General features: G+C 45.5%; 1 protein-coding gene across 2 annotated transcripts; it reads right to left on the reverse strand.

The window, feature by feature from the left end:
• Positions 1 to 1,403: 1,403 nt before the first annotated feature.
• LOC133420141 (endothelin receptor type B-like) lies at positions 1,404 to 15,055 on the reverse strand. 2 transcript variants are annotated; one of them, XM_061709735.1, is made up of 6 exons: positions 14,295 to 15,055; positions 10,692 to 11,018; positions 10,439 to 10,591; positions 9,609 to 9,742; positions 8,673 to 8,781; positions 1,404 to 2,597 (listed from the first exon to the last, which is right to left on the reverse strand). In XM_061709735.1, the coding sequence occupies exons 1-6, from the start codon at positions 14,844 to 14,846 to the stop codon at positions 2,514 to 2,516; spliced, it is 1,359 nt and encodes a 452-aa protein (XP_061565719.1). In that variant the 5' UTR covers positions 14,847 to 15,055; the 3' UTR covers positions 1,404 to 2,513. The 2 variants fall into 2 exon arrangements, with proteins under 2 accessions (XP_061565719.1, XP_061565718.1); XM_061709734.1 differs by having other exon boundaries at positions 1,404 to 2,553; positions 14,295 to 14,921.
• Positions 15,056 to 15,460: the final 405 nt, after the last annotated feature.

Here is a 15,460-nt window from a genome sequence, read left to right on the forward strand (position 1 = left end):
TGTCAAGCTTCTCTTGTTCAAGAGGAGCTTTATACCATTGGGTATAAAGGTATAAAGGTGCGGCAGCCGCCACACCTCGGCTTCAGGGGAAAATGGAAATGTTTGTTTTGTAATACATTAATGGAATTACTCTGTGTCTATTTGTATTGATTATTCTGTTATTTAATACATATAAAATAACTACAAATGCATATCAGAACAACATGATGGATTTCACTAGTTATCTTTCCCAACACTAACCCTAACCCTAACACTTTTATTGAGTAAAGTCCTGGTCCTGGTCCAGGTTTCTTCCTCCTAAAGGGGAGTTTTTCTTGCCATTGTTTATGTAATAACTGCTCGGGGGTTTATGTTCATGTTCTGGTTCTGGTTCTGGAAACATCCTGGAGACAACTATGTAGGAATAGACGCTATATAAATAAAATAAAATTGAATTAAATTAAATGTGTTTATTTCTGCTGTAAATGTGTTTATTTCTGCTGTAAATGTGTTTATTTCTACTGTAAATGTGTTTATTTCTGCTGTAAATGTGTTTATTTCTACTGTAAATGTGTTTATTTCTACTGTAAACATGTTTATTTCAGCTGTAAATGTGTTTATTTCAGCTGTAAATGTGTTTATTTCTACTGTAAACGTGTTTATTTCTGCTGTAAATGTGTTTATTTCAGCTGTAAATGTGTTTATTTCTACTGTAAACATGTTTATTTCAGCTGTAAATGTGTTTATTTCTACTGTAAACGTGTTTATTTCTGCTGTAAATGTGTTTATTTCAGCTGTAAATGTGTTTATTTCTGCTGTAAATGTGTTTATTTCTGCTGTAAATGTGTTTATTTCTACTGTAAATGTGTTTATTTCTGCTGTAAATGTGTTTATTTCTGCTGTAAATGTGTTTATTTCTACTGTAAATGTGTTTATTTCTGCTGTAAATGTGTTTATTTCAGCTGTAAATGTGTGTATTTCAGCTGTAAATGTGTTTATTTCTACTGTAAATATGTTTATTATGATTATACTCAGTCATCAATCAGACAAACTGCTCCCAATTAGAGAAATGTCCTCGAGAGGAAACACGGGCTTTAAAAAACGACAAAACAAACAACATCATGATTAACGGACGACAAGAAATGTCACTTTTATTGTGTAAACAATGAAAAAGATATACAAAACTCTGAAAAAATATTTATGAGACAGAAATCTGGTTTAAAAGTGAAATTAGTATTCAGTAACGTAACTCAGGACATAAAAACATTTGTCTTTAAGAAAAAAACAATCCCGAACACGAGACAAAGAAATAAAGTAATAAGAGATAAATATATTATTTAATGGCCGTAAGACCTATAGGCCAACTATGACGTCCAAATAATTGTTTTAGACAACTTTATTTAAAAAAAAAAGTCAAGTTTGGAGATAAAATACGGTGAAAATGACCTGAATAATTATATTTAACTTCTTTATCTAATCAGATACAATAGATAAAACAATTATATGATAATACACAATAAAAACCAGCAGAGCAGAGAACGTGTTCTTCTGATCCTGCTGAATATATTAAAAGAATAAATATATACAGTTAATGTTATTATAATACAGAGGAGCAGGATGTAAAATAAAACAGTTAAACTGTGCACAGAAAAAGCTATATATGTAAAATAACAATGTAAATATAACAAATAATATTTTCATCATTTATTTATGTTAGTTAAAAAATGAAAATCATTTTAATTTATTGTTAAAATCCGATCTAAATAAAAGCGACTTACACTAGCAGTTCCACCGCTGACCACGAGGGGGCGCGCGAGGTCAGCGGTGGAATTACTTCATAAAACAACAGGAAAAACACACTTTTTAACTTTTGATTTGTTCAAACAAGAGACACAAATATCAAAAACAGACTTTCCACTCACTAATCAGCAAACAGGCAAAACACAACACATGAAACAACCCAGACAGCCAAAACTAGAGCCTTCAGGAACGTTTTTACTGATAAATACAGATTATACACACAATTACAAGGATTTAAAAGCAAAGAAAAGACTCATTTATGTCGAAATTTGAATTTTCTTTTAGTGACTGTTGTTCCTGTGACGTCACAAGTCACATGTTTGACCTTTTGCAACGTTGGAACCAGAAACCATAACTCCTTTATTCTACCACTGTGCTCCATCTTTCAATCTATGGTCTCAATTTGAAAAATAAATACCGTCTAAAATCAAGATAAACATCTCAACTGACTGTAGGAGTGTGATATTTTATTTTTCCATGAAGAAAATTCACTTTTATTATAAACCTGTTCATTCTGTCTGGCAAATTTCACAAACACAAAACTCCAGCCACTTTAAAGGTTTCTCAACGCCGAGGGCGACTGATGCGGTCGCCTGAGGGCGACTGATGCGGTCGCCGAGGGCGACTGATGCGGTCGCCGCGGGCGACTGATGCGGTCGTCGAGGGCGACTGATGCGGTCGCCGGTCTCTCAGGGGCCCCGGTCTCTCAGGGGCCCCCACCCCTCAGAGGGACCTCAGGGGTCGGTGTGCTTGTACTGCAGGCTGGTGCCGTTGCTGTTGGAGAGAGAGCCAGAGTAACAGCAGCAGCACAGACAGGACTGCAGGAGACGGACAGACAGGGAGTCGGGGAGACGGACAGGGAGACAGACACAGGGACAGTTAAAGTCCGCTCACTTTTTCAGGTTTACACAAGAACGCAGGCACCAGGGGCAAAAACCCCTTAGTAAAGCTGCCCCCCCCCCCCCCCTAGAATCATTTGAGACGGAATCTTCTGGACTTCTTCCAGCTCTCGACGAAGGCGGACGCTTTTTCTGCTCCTCTCCGTTATCTATCTGCCCTGCTACTGCTTTTGTCCTGTCTCGTCTTCAGAGTCTCTCCTTTTCACTCCTCCGAAACTCTACAATCATGGAATTGATTAACTGGTCTCTCAGCACAATTGACCAAATTTTTGCGACGAAAAGACAGGGGGTAAGGGAGCCCTCCTGCCCCGATGGGACATTTTTTGCCAGATACACAATGGATTCCTACAAATATTGGAAACTGTTGTGTCTGGCGATTCTGTCTGTCGATGACGTTGAAGATGCTTCATAATTGGATTAATGATAGCAGGATTTCTCCTGATCATCCTCCTAATTGGAGGAGGGGGATTCCTGGTGTACCGACAAACGCGTAAGTCGTCGACAGCTGTTCTGGCTCTTTCAGAGCTGCCGGACGTGGCTGAAGGATCAAGCAAGGCGATCCATGCTCAGACTTTAACGTTGGGGGAGCAAAGCCGCAAGCTGGATGCGATTCTTGAACAGAAACGCAGGCTAGCGGCGGTCTTTGAGCTCATTGGCAAGATGGATAACACCCTGGAGAAGTTGGAAGCTTGGCTTGGTGGGAATTGATCACAAATTTGTCTGATTGGAGTCGCCATTGATGAACCAGAGAGTAAAGGCAGACGGAAAATTACTGAGTCTGTCTGTTTTGCAATATAATTGTTGATTCTATAATCTGGCCTTGACAGAGCGGTTTGGCCTATCACTCTGGTCACAATCTCTCTGGTGGAATGTAAACAAGGGACTCTGCCCCCACTAACCCTCCCCTCTCCCAGGAACATCTGTGGACCTGTTTCAGAACTGACCGAGCCGTCTGATAACATCAAGGACATTGGCTGAGAGCAGCTCTGGGCAAAGTTCACAGACTTACCGCTCACACACACACTTACTGATAACCACCTCCCTCATCTCAACGCCTTCCTCGGCCCCCCCCTCTTATCAGCCCCCTAACGCAGTCTCTGGGTTTCGAGCGCCACGAAGTCGCGGCGATCATTTGGATGTGCTGTGCCGAATCTGATAAGCCGCACCTGCATTCAAGCCGCATCCGCTGTGAGGTTAATCAACTCTTTTGAATTAAGATTGTCATTATGAAAATAAAAAACTATCAGAATAGGAACAGAAGTCACCAGACAGGCCATTCCCTGAAGGTATTTAGGTATTTAGGGCTTTGTTAACAGCTGAGCAGTGTCTTTAGACACATCTGTGCAAAGCCTCACAGAGTTCTTGTTTGTCTAGAAGGGGCTCATTTATTGACCCTTCATGTTGTTTCAAGACTTACCATCTGATAACACGAGACCCCCATGAAGGTTGGCCTGGTGACTTCTGGTTTGTAAATAACCCAGTGTCTTTAAAAACCTTCTGTTCAAACCTCCAACAAGAGGTACTGTTTTAGTTGACCCCTTGACCCTTTGTGTTTTAAGGATGTCTGTTTGTTTCTTCATACCAAGCCTCTTTAACTGAAAAATCACATGTGTGTGACCATCTGTTTTTGTCAATTGACCATCTATACATTCACTGTTCCAAATATGGTCATTCCTGTCATCTGTTGCTTAATAAAAGCGCCAGCTCTGCAGAGAGCCAGTTGAGAGAAGTTCTGACGAGCTAAGAGGAGGGCCGTGTTGCCTAAAGCTTCTCAGGATTTCTCTCCAACCTTCTGCAGAAGGCCATTGAAAATCATTTCTGACAGTTTCCGGTGTCTTTTTCTAAAGTTATTTATGTTGTGATGACTTTTCAACCTAACATCCGCTCTATTTAAAAAAAAATAGATATGCAAGCCGCAGATATTTCTGTTGTTAGATTAGATATTTACTACATGTACAGAAGGATTCTGAACTGTAAATGATGTACATGTTTGTACCTAAATAGATCTTTCCTAACAGTGTCTTTTAACACGGCAGCAACTTTGCTGATTAAAACGGGACAGAACCAAGAGAAAATAACCGCTATTTATTTATCTATTTATCTGTTTGAAATCTGCTTCTACTTCTATCTGCTAAAGAAGAAGTAGCGTATTCTTCTTTGCATTTATTTTGTCTTAGTTTTGATTCTAATTCCGGTTAGAGCGCCCCGAGTGGTGGAAGAAAAATCCACAGAATAAAACCTTTGTATAAGCCGCATGGTTGAAAACCTATGAAAAAAGTAGCGGCTTATAGTCCAGATAATACGGTAATCATTTTTGAACAATGCAGTAGTATTAATTGAAAGCGCAATGTAAGTAGTGCTCATTATAATCGTGCAATAATGCGCTATACCATCCCAAAATGTTTTAGAGCCGTATTGGACCAAAAACACAAAAAACAAATATGTCTGGAGCAAAAAATTAAGAGTCTTGTATCAGCCTTAGAATGAAGACACACATGCTGCATGTATTCTCGCTACTTCTCGCTACAGAGCAAACATTCAGGCAATGAATGCAAAAGATTCGCTCCAAGAAACGTTGAATCCTCTATGGAAGAGAATCGGGGCCATGCAGGAGAAAACATATCTGAGAAGGGAAGATTCTTTTTTTATTTTGCACTTGAAATGTCGAGATTAATGTTGAAATACAATTTCAAGAATAAAGTCGAAATTTCACCTTTTTTCTCAACATTTCAACTTTATTCACGAAATTTTGACTTTTTTCTCAACATTTTGATTTTTTTTCTCAAAATTGTATTTCAACATTAATCTTGCAATCTCGAAGTGCACAATAAAAATCAAATATTTTTTCTCCTGCATGGCCCTAATACTCTTCGTACAAAGAACATTCTACTGTAAATGTGTTTATTTCAGCTGTAAATGTGTTTATTTCAGCTGTAAATGTGTTTATTTCTGCTGTAAATGTTTATTTCTACTGTAAATGTGTTTATTTCTACTCTAAATGTGTTTATTTCAGCTGTAAATGTGTTTATTTCTGCTGTAAATGTGTTTATTTCTACTGTAAATGTGTTTATTTCTGCTGTAAATCTGTAATTTCTACTGTAAATGTGTTTATTTCTGCTGTAAATGTGTTTATTTCTACTGTAAATGTGTTTATTTCTGCTGTAAATGTGTTTATTTGAACTCAGAGGTCAGTGGATTTACTGTAAGTCTCTTCTAGATCTGGACTCTGGCGGTCGAGAACCTGCAGGACTCAAGATCAGAATATTATGAAAGTAAAGTAAAACCTGTAAAACCTGTAAAAACTTTAAAATATTGCAGGAATAAAGCAGATATATTTGTAAAATCAGGACATGAAGTCGTATCAGGATGCTGCCGAGAAAAAACGCTGACGTCTCCTGAAGACAAATGTTGGATTCATGAATCATACGACGTTAATTCAGTCATTTTTAATGAAAACAGACTTTATTCTTGTAATAATAACCATTTATTATCATAAATTTAAATTTAAACTTGTTCTTTTTTTATTTACTCTCATATGTGTGCAGATTAAACTGATCTATTTTAAGATTTAAGATGTATTTTGGTCTTTGGTCGCTGTTAAAGCCTTATAACGGCCGCGAGCCGCTGGTTTCCCACAAGCCTTTTCTCCGGGGTCGCGACCTCTGCAGGTCGAGTCGTCTCTGGAAAAGATTTATATAAATACAATATATAAATAAATATATAAATAAAACATCTCTGTCTCCGGCTGCAGACGAGCTGCAGAGGAGCTGCCGTCTCAAAACATCCGCAAGAATCTCACGACCTCCGACCCCGCGACCTCGCTGTGATGTCACTCAGAGAAACACGCACGCACGCACGCACGCACGCACGCACGCACGCACGCACGCACGCACGCACGCACGCACGCACGCACGCACGCACGCACGCACGCACGCACGCACGCACGCACGCACGCACACACGCACACACACACACACACACACACACACACACACCGAAATGCAGTCCTAAACAGTATAAACAGTGTATACTTAGGTTTGGCACACGTTTTAATAAATATCAGTAGTAGCAATAATTTGGATATATGACGGGATACATCTAAGTGTCAGCTTTCTTTAGAAACTGAAATGATGACTTTACGTTATTGTATGTACGGTAAGAGTTCTGCCCATGGGACATAATCTAATGTCTAATCGTTCTAATAAAAGTCTTTGTAAGACATAATCTTACAAAAACATGTGTAAAATACTCATTTTTTGTGGTATTGTTATCACATTTGAACTTGCAGTAGATAAGACTTCAGGCTGTGTCTCAGTGTGTTTTCAAACCAATAAGTCACAGATTCATCTGCAACATCTGGTTACAAAACACATAAAAACCTTCTACTTCAGTGTGTTCAAACTGAGATTACTGAATTATAGTAGCAGTTACAGAGATTCTGACAGTTGGGGGAAAAACTTCAGATTGTTACCTTTCAGAAAATACCAGAACCATCCATGAACTTCAAACGGTTCAAGAACAGATTTAGATTTACTTTGGGTAGAACTCGGATAGACGTTTTGGGCGACTTTTACAAGTGTGGGATCAGGTTTGGGCGTCCTAACAGCAGCACTTCCTGCCGTTGGGAGGGGGAGCTGTTACCACGGTAACAGGGAGTTGTTACCATGGTAACAGCAGAACTTCCTGCCGTTGGGAGGGGGAGCTGTTACCATGGTAACAGCAGCACTTCCTGCCGTTGGGAGGGGGAGTTGTTACCATGGTAACAGCAGCACTTCCTGCCGTTGGGAGGGGGAGCTGTTACCACGGTAACAGGGAGTTGTTACCATGGTAACAGCAGAACTTCCTGCCGTTGGGAGGGGGAGCTGTTACCATGGTAACAGCAGCACTTCCTGCCGTTGGGAGGGGGAGTTGTTACCATGGTAACAGCAGCACTTCCTGCCGTTGGGAGGGGGAGCTGTTACCACGGTAACAGGGAGTTGTTACCATGGTAACAGCAGAACTTCCTGCCGTTGGGAGGGGGAGCTGTTACCATGGTAACAGCAGCACTTCCTGCCGTTGGGAGGGGGAGTTGTTACCATGGTAACAGCAGCACTTCCTGCCGTTGGGAGGGGGAGTCGTTACCATGGTAACAGCAGCACTTCCTGCCGTTGGGAGGGGGAGTCGTTACCACGGTAACAGCAGCACTTCCTGCCGTTGGGAGGGGGAGCTGTTACCACGGTAACAGGAAGTTGTTACCATGGTAACAGCAGAACTTCCTGCCGTTGGGAGGGGGAGCTGTTACCATGGTAACAGCAGCACTTCCTGCCGTTGGGAGGGGGAGTTGTTACCATGGTAACAGCAGCACTTCCTGCCGTTGGGAGGGGGAGTCGTTACCATGGTAACAGCAGCACTTCCTGCCGTTGGGAGGGGGAGTCGTTACCACGGTAACAGCAGCACTTCCTGCCGTTGGGAGGGGGAGTTGTTACCACGGTAACAGCAGCACTTCCTGCCGTTGGGAGGGGGAGTCGTTACCATGGTAACAGCAGCACTTCCTGCCGTTGGGAGGGGGAGTCGTTACCATGGTAACAGCAGCACTTCCTGCCGTTGGGAGGGGGAGTCGTTACCATGGTAACAGCAGCACTTCCTGCCGTTGGGAGGGGGAGTTGTTACCACGGTAACAGCAGCACTTCCTGACGTTGGGAGGGGGAGTTGTTACCATGGTAACAGCAGCACTTCCTGCCGTTGGGAGGGGGAGTTGTTACCATGGTAACAGCAGCACTTCCTGCTGTTGGGAGGGGGGGTTGTTACCATGGTAACAGCAGCACTTCCTGCCGTTGGGAGGGGGAGTTGTTACCATGGTAACAGCAGCACTTCCTGCTGTTGGGAGGGGGGGTTGTTACCATGGTAACAGCAGCACTTCCTGCCGTTGGGAGGGGGGGTTGTTACCATAGTAACAGCAGCACTTCCTGCCGTTGGGAGGGGGAGTTGTTACCATGGTAACAATCAGCTACTGACCTTGAAGCAACTCTTGAACTTCTTGGAGACGAAGAAGAGGATGATGGGGTTGATGCAGGAGTTGACGGTGGCCATGTTGATGCTGAAGTAGTCGAGCACCAGCAGGAAGCTGAAACCAGGAGACGTGAGAGTGAAGCACGGCGTTAGGCGCTAGGGGTTAGGTGTTAGGCGTAAGGGGTTAGGGGTTAGGGGCTAGGGGTTAGGGGTTAGGCGTTAGGGGTTAGGGGCTAGGGGTTAGGGGTTAGGGGTTAGGCGTTAGGGGTTAGGGGTTAGGGGTTAGGGGTTGGGCGTTGGGCGTTGGGGGTTGGGGGTTAGGCGTTAGGGGTTAGGGGTTAGGGGTTGGGCGTTAGGGGTTAGGGGTTAGGGGTTGGGCATTAGGGGTTAGGGGTTAGGCGTTAGGGGTTGGGCGTTAGGCGTTAGGCGTTAGGCGTTAGGGGTTGGGCGTTAGGCGTTAGGCGTTAGGGGTTAGGGGTTAGGCGTTAGGGGTTAGGGGTTGGGCATTAAGGGTTGGGCGTTAGGGGTTGGGCGTTAGGCGTTAGGGGTTGGGCGTTAGGCGTTAGGCGTTAGGGGTAAGGCGTTAGGCATTAAGCTTTGGGCGTTAGGGGTTGGGCGTTAGGGGTTAGGGGTTAGGCGTTAGGGGTTGGGCGTTAGGCGTTAGGCGTTAGGCGTTAGGGGTTAGGCGTTAGGGGTTAGGGGTTAGGCGTTAGGGGTTAGGGGTTGGGCGTTAGGGGTTAGGGGTTGGGCGTTGGGGGTTAGGCGTTGGGCGTTGGGCGTTAGGGGTTAGGGGTTAGGGGTTAGGCGTTAGGGGTTAGGGGTTGGGCGTTAGGGGTTATGGGTTAGGGGTTAGGGGTTAGGGGTTAGGCGTTAGGGGTTAGGGGTTAGGGGTTAGGGGTTAGGCGTTGGGCGTGCAGGTGCGCGGGCGGGGGGAACACGTACTTGAGCAGCTCGCAGCGGTGCGCGTCCTGGGACTCGTACACCGTCCTCTTCAGCAGCCGGCTCAGGTGCAGCGGGAACCAGCACAGCGCGAAGATCAGCACCAGGCAGAACACGGCCTTGGCCACCTCGCGGCGCTGCGGGGGAAAACGGGTCAGCGTCCGGGTCTGGGGCTACGATCAGAGGCCGGCGTTCTGTCCATCTCTGCTGCTTCGTCAAATAATGCTACCTCATGCTTTTTCTACCTTTGTAGAGCTACAATTTTATGGTGTTTTACTCCCTAAACCACTTCTTTGTCTCTTGCCAGACCGTTATTGTAAATAAGAATGTTCTTAATGACCTGCCTGGTTAAATAAAGGCCCATGACTGAATGAATATCAAATAAAGCGATCGAATAGGTTTTTTTTCTCTTTATCGTATAATGTTCACAAAGTGTAATGTAATTCATGTCATGGGTCGTGTATTTTGAAAGATCAAATACTCATCATCCCATATTATCCATTTTAAATCAATGTTTAGGGGGTAGTTTGATAGTCCAGTAACATCCTATCAAATAATGCATTCAGGTACGATACTAATCACCTCACTGCCACTGCAGGATGAATCTCAGCAAACTTAAATCTCCATTTATCCATTTTGTAATTACTATTTTTGGATTGATAATAAAGAATAAAATAAGTAAAGGCACACAAACAAACAATTGTCTCAATTTCTCGTTTCAGCGTGGACTGAAGGGATGCTGGAAATGATGGGCGTGGCAATCAAACTTTGAAAATCAACCTCAAAGTAGCATTTCTGGGGGTGGACAGAACACCTGTCCGGCAGGGCCGTACCTGTTTGAGGTGGTCGCTGAGCGACGCCCGCAGCGCCCCCCTCTGGTGCCGCAGCATCTCGCAGGTCATGAGGCCGTAGAAGATGGCGGACACGGCCAGCGGGACGCAGAAGTAGAACCCGAACAGCCACCAATCCTTGGCGTCCCGGTAGAACTGAAATGGCAAGGAAACCCGGATCAGAACCGTGCCAGTGACTATGCTGAAGCCCCGCCCCCGCCCCTCCCTGGCCCAGCCCCAGGCCCCGCCCCCTCACCGTCATGAAGGGCGTGTCCGGCTGCAGCATGCAGGTGGTCATGCTGACGTTCTTGTACTGGAAGGAGACCATGCGGAAGCCGACGGCCTCCGGCGCCGCCAGCAGCAGCGACAGCGCCCAGATGGCCAGGATCTCCAGGGCCGTCGCAGTGGGAACGCCGGAGCCCGGGACCCGGGACCAGGACGCCACGGCCCGGTACCGGTCCACGCTCAGCGCGCACAGGTTGAGCACGGTAATGCCGACCGACGCCTTCTGCAGGAACGGGAACAGCTTGCAGAGAAACAGGCCCAGGGGCTGCTCGGCGAAGGGCCAGCGCATCGCCAAGAGCTGCAAGCACACGGAGGGGGTTAACAAAGGGGTCCGAGGGGGCCCCAGAGGGCCCCCTAAGGCCCCTAAGGGCCCCCCCAGGACCCCCACAGCGGACTAAAACTCTCTACACCACAGACTAAAACTCTCTACACCACAGACTAAAACTCTCTACACCACAGTGGACTAAAACTCTCTACACCACAGACTAAAACTCTCTACACCACAGACTAAAACTCTCTACACCACAGCAGACTAAAACTCTCTACACCACAGACTAAAACTCTCTACACCACAGACTAAAACTCTCTACACCACAGACTAAAACTCTCTACACCACAGCGGACTAAAACTCTCTACACCACAGACTAAAACTCTCTACACCACAGACTAAAACTCTCTACACCACAGCAGACTAAAACTCTCTACACCACAGACTAAAACTCTCTACACCACAGACTAAAACTCTCTACACCACAGACTAAAACTCTCTACACCACAGACTAAAACTCTCTACACCACAGACTAAAACTCTCTACACCACAGACTAAAACTCTCTACACCACAGACTAAAACTCTCTACACCACAGACTAAAACTCTCTACACCACAGACTAAAACTCTCTACATCACAGACTAAAACTCTCTACACCACAGACTAAAACTCTCTACACCACAGACTAAAACTCTCTACACCACAGCGGACAAAAACTCTCTACACCACAGACTAAAACCCACTACACCACAGACTAAAACTCTCTACACCACAGCGGACTAAAACTCTCTACACCACAGACTAAAACTCTCTACACCACAGCGGACAAAAACTCTCTACACCACAGACTAAAACCCACTACACCACAGACTAAAACTCTCTACACCACAGACTAAAACTCTCTACACCACAGACTAAAACTCTCTACACCACAGACTAAAACTCTCTACACCACAGCGGACTAAAACTCTCTACACCACAGACTAAAACTCTCTACACCACAGTGGACTAAAACTCTCTACACCACAGACTAAAACTCTCTACACCACAGACTAAAACTCACTACACCACAGACTAAAACTCTCTACACCACAGACTAAAACTCTCTACACCACAGACTAAAACTCTCTACACCACAGACTAAAACTCTCTACACCACAGACTAAAACTCTCTACACCACAGACTAAAACTCTCTACACCACAGACTAAAACTCTCTACACCACAGACTAAAACTCTCTACACCACAGCGGACTAAAACTCTCTACACCACAGACTAAAACTCACTACACCACAGACTAAAACTCTCTACACCACAGACTAAAACTCACTACACCACAGACTAAAACTCTCTACACCACAGACTAAAACTCTCTACACCACAGCGGACTAAAACTCTCTACACCACAGACTAAAACTCTCTACACCACAGACTAAAACTCTCTACACCACAGCAGACTAAAACTCTCTACACCACAGACTAAAACTCTCTACACCACAGACTAAAACTCTCTACACCACAGACTAAAACTCTCTACACCACAGACTAAAACTCTCTACACCACAGACTAAAACTCTCTACACCACAGACTAAAACTCTCTACACCACAGACTAAAACTCTCTACATCACAGACTAAAACTCTCTACACCACAGACTAAAACTCTCTACACCACAGACTAAAACTCTCTACACCACAGACTAAAACTCTCTACACCACAGCGGACTAAAGCTCTCTACACCACAGACTAAAACTCTCTACACCACAGCGGACTAAAACTCTCTACACCACAGACTAAAACTCTCTACACCACAGCGGACAAAAACTCTCTACACCACAGACTAAAACCCACTACACCACAGACTAAAACTCTCTACACCACAGACTAAAACTCTCTACACCACAGACTAAAACTCTCTACACCACAGACTAAAACTCTCTACACCACAGTGGACTAAAACTCTCTACACCACAGACTAAAACTCTCTACACCACAGTGGACTAAAACTCTCTACACCACAGACTAAAACTCTCTACACCACAGACTAAAACTCACTACACCACAGACTAAAACTCTCTACACCACAGACTAAAACTCTCTACACCACAGACTAAAACTCTCTACACCACAGACTAAAACTCTCTACACCACAGACTAAAACTATCTACACCACAGACTAAAACTCTCTACACCACAGACTAAAACTCTCTACACCACAGACTAAAACTCTCTACACCACAGACTAAAACTCTCTACACCACAGACTAAAACTCTCTACACCACAGCGGACTAAAACTCTCTACACCACAGACTAAAACTCACTACACCACAGACTAAAACTCTCTACACCACAGACTAAAACTCACTACACCACAGACTAAAACTCTCTACACCACAGACTAAAACTCACTACACCACAGACTAAAACTCTCTACACCACAGACTAAAACTCTCTACACCACAGCGGACTAAAACTCTCTACACCACAGCGGACTAAAACTCTCTACAACACAGACTAAAACTCTCTACACCACAGACTAAAACTCTCTACACCACAGACTAAAACTCTCTACACCACAGCGGACTAAAACTCACTACACCACAGACTAAAACTCTCTACACCACAGACTAAAACTCTCTACACCACAGCGGACTAAAACTCACTACACCACAGCGGACTAAAACTCTCACACCACAGCGGCCTTCTGAACTGGATTTGATAATATTCCTCAACAATTTGATGCCGTGACCCGGATGACAATAGACCTTCGATGGAAACTCCTTTTTCCAGACCAACGACACACCAGTGACTTCTATCAAAATTATTACAGAGGTAAGGGGTCCTTTTACAAAATCCCAAATTATTGTTGCTGGGTTGTTGTCGAAAGTCTGTGAATTGGAGTACCAGAGAACGGTTGACGTCATCCTGAAATTTAGGTAAGTTAGTAAGCTGTGTGTGGTTGTGAGCAGGGGTTATTGTAGAGATGTTTTTAGGAATGTTGTTCTGAGTACCAAGAGTAATAGTCCAGTGGGACTTATAGCATATGCAGGACATGAGGTCCATAAGAAGTGTTGGGAATACTTAGAAATTTGTGGGAAATAGACATATATGTAGAGGAACTGTTTTTTATAGGTGGGGATGATTTGCTCTCCCAAATACTTTATTTCATTTAGTAAGGATCTGACTCGCTCTCCTTACATCAACAGGAATGATTGGTATGCTCTCAAGTAGACTGATGATCAGAAGAATACTAGGTTTTTTGGTATCTTACAGAAATAAAACCAACACATGGTCCCGGTCACCTTGTAGACGTTGATGGGGACGTCGATGGCGATGTAGACCAGGTCCCCGAGGGCCAGGCTGGCGATCAGGGCGTTGGGGCCCGTCCTCATGCTGCGGTTCTGGTAGATAATCCTCAGCAGGGTCCCGTTGCCCACGACGCCCACCACGAACACCAGCACCGACAGGGCCGTGTTGATGTACTTGAAGGCCGTCTGGATGGACGTGGTCTGCAGGCAGGAGGGGGGCGTGGCCTGGGAGGAGGGGGGCGGGTTCTGGGAGGCGTTGGCAGGGGGCCCGGGGGGCCCTGGGGGGCCGGGGGGGCCGGGCTTCCCTCCAGGTCTGTGTTTACTCTTGCTGAACCGCCTCAGAGTCGCTGGTTCAGACCCCGGGACGGCCCCCAGCGGGCCCCCGGCCCCCCGGTCCGACGCCACCTGCAGGTCTGGAGGACGGAGCTGAGGCTGAGCTGTGGCGTTGCCCCGGCAACCAGCCGGACCGGCCAGCAGGACGCAGCAGACAACCAGCAGCAGGGCGGCGGTTCTAAACCCGGACCGGACCGAGACTCCACGAAGCATTCCGGAGCTCGTTGGGACCCCTGGACCAGTTCCTGGACCAGTTCCTGGACCAGTTCCTGCACCAGTTCCTGGACCAGTTCCTGAACCAGTTCCTGGACCAGTTCCTGCACCAGTTCCTGAACCAGTTCCTGGACCAGTTCCTGCACCAGTTCCTGAACCAGTTCCTGGACCAGTTCCTGGACCAGTTCCTGGACCAGTTCCTGAACCAGTTCCTGGACCAGTTCCTGCACCAGTTCCTGAACCAGTTCCTGGACCAGTTCCTGCACCAGTTCCTGCACCAGTTCCTGGACCAGTTCCTGAACCAGTTCCTGCACCAGTTCCTGGACTAGTTCCTGCACCAGTTCCTGGACCAGTTCCTGCACCAGTTCCTGCACCAGTTCCTGAACCAGTTCCTGGACTAGTTCCTGGATCAGTTCCTGAACCAGTTCCTGCACCAGTTCCTGGACCAGTTCCTGCACCAGTTCCTGGACCAGTTCCTGGACTAGTTCCTGCACCAGTTCCTGAACCAGTTCCTGGACTAGTTCCTGAACCAGTTCCTGGACCAGTTCCTGCACCAGTTCCTTGACCAGTTCCTGAACCAGTTCCTGCACCAGTTCCTGAACCAGTTCCTGCAC

Source organism: Cololabis saira, chromosome 20 (assembly GCF_033807715.1).
Source record: "Cololabis saira isolate AMF1-May2022 chromosome 20, fColSai1.1, whole genome shotgun sequence".
Lineage (NCBI taxonomy): Eukaryota > Metazoa > Chordata > Actinopteri > Beloniformes > Belonidae > Cololabis > Cololabis saira.

What these genes read in the sequence shown, in the direction of transcription:
- LOC133420141 (XM_061709735.1), bottom strand. Translation starts at nt 14,846, where the DNA reads ATGCTTCGTGGAGTCTCGGTCCGGTCCGGGTTTAGAACCGCCGCCCTG. An exon ending in CACCGCTGCGAGCTGCTCAA is followed by an intron (nt 8,782 to 9,608) that starts GTACGTGTTCCC and finishes TCCTGGTTTCAG; the next exon opens with CTTCCTGCTGGTGCTCGACT. An exon ending in AGTTCAAGAGTTGCTTCAAG is followed by an intron (nt 2,598 to 8,672) that starts GTCAGTAGCTGA and finishes CGTCTCCTGCAG; the next exon opens with TCCTGTCTGTGCTGCTGCTG.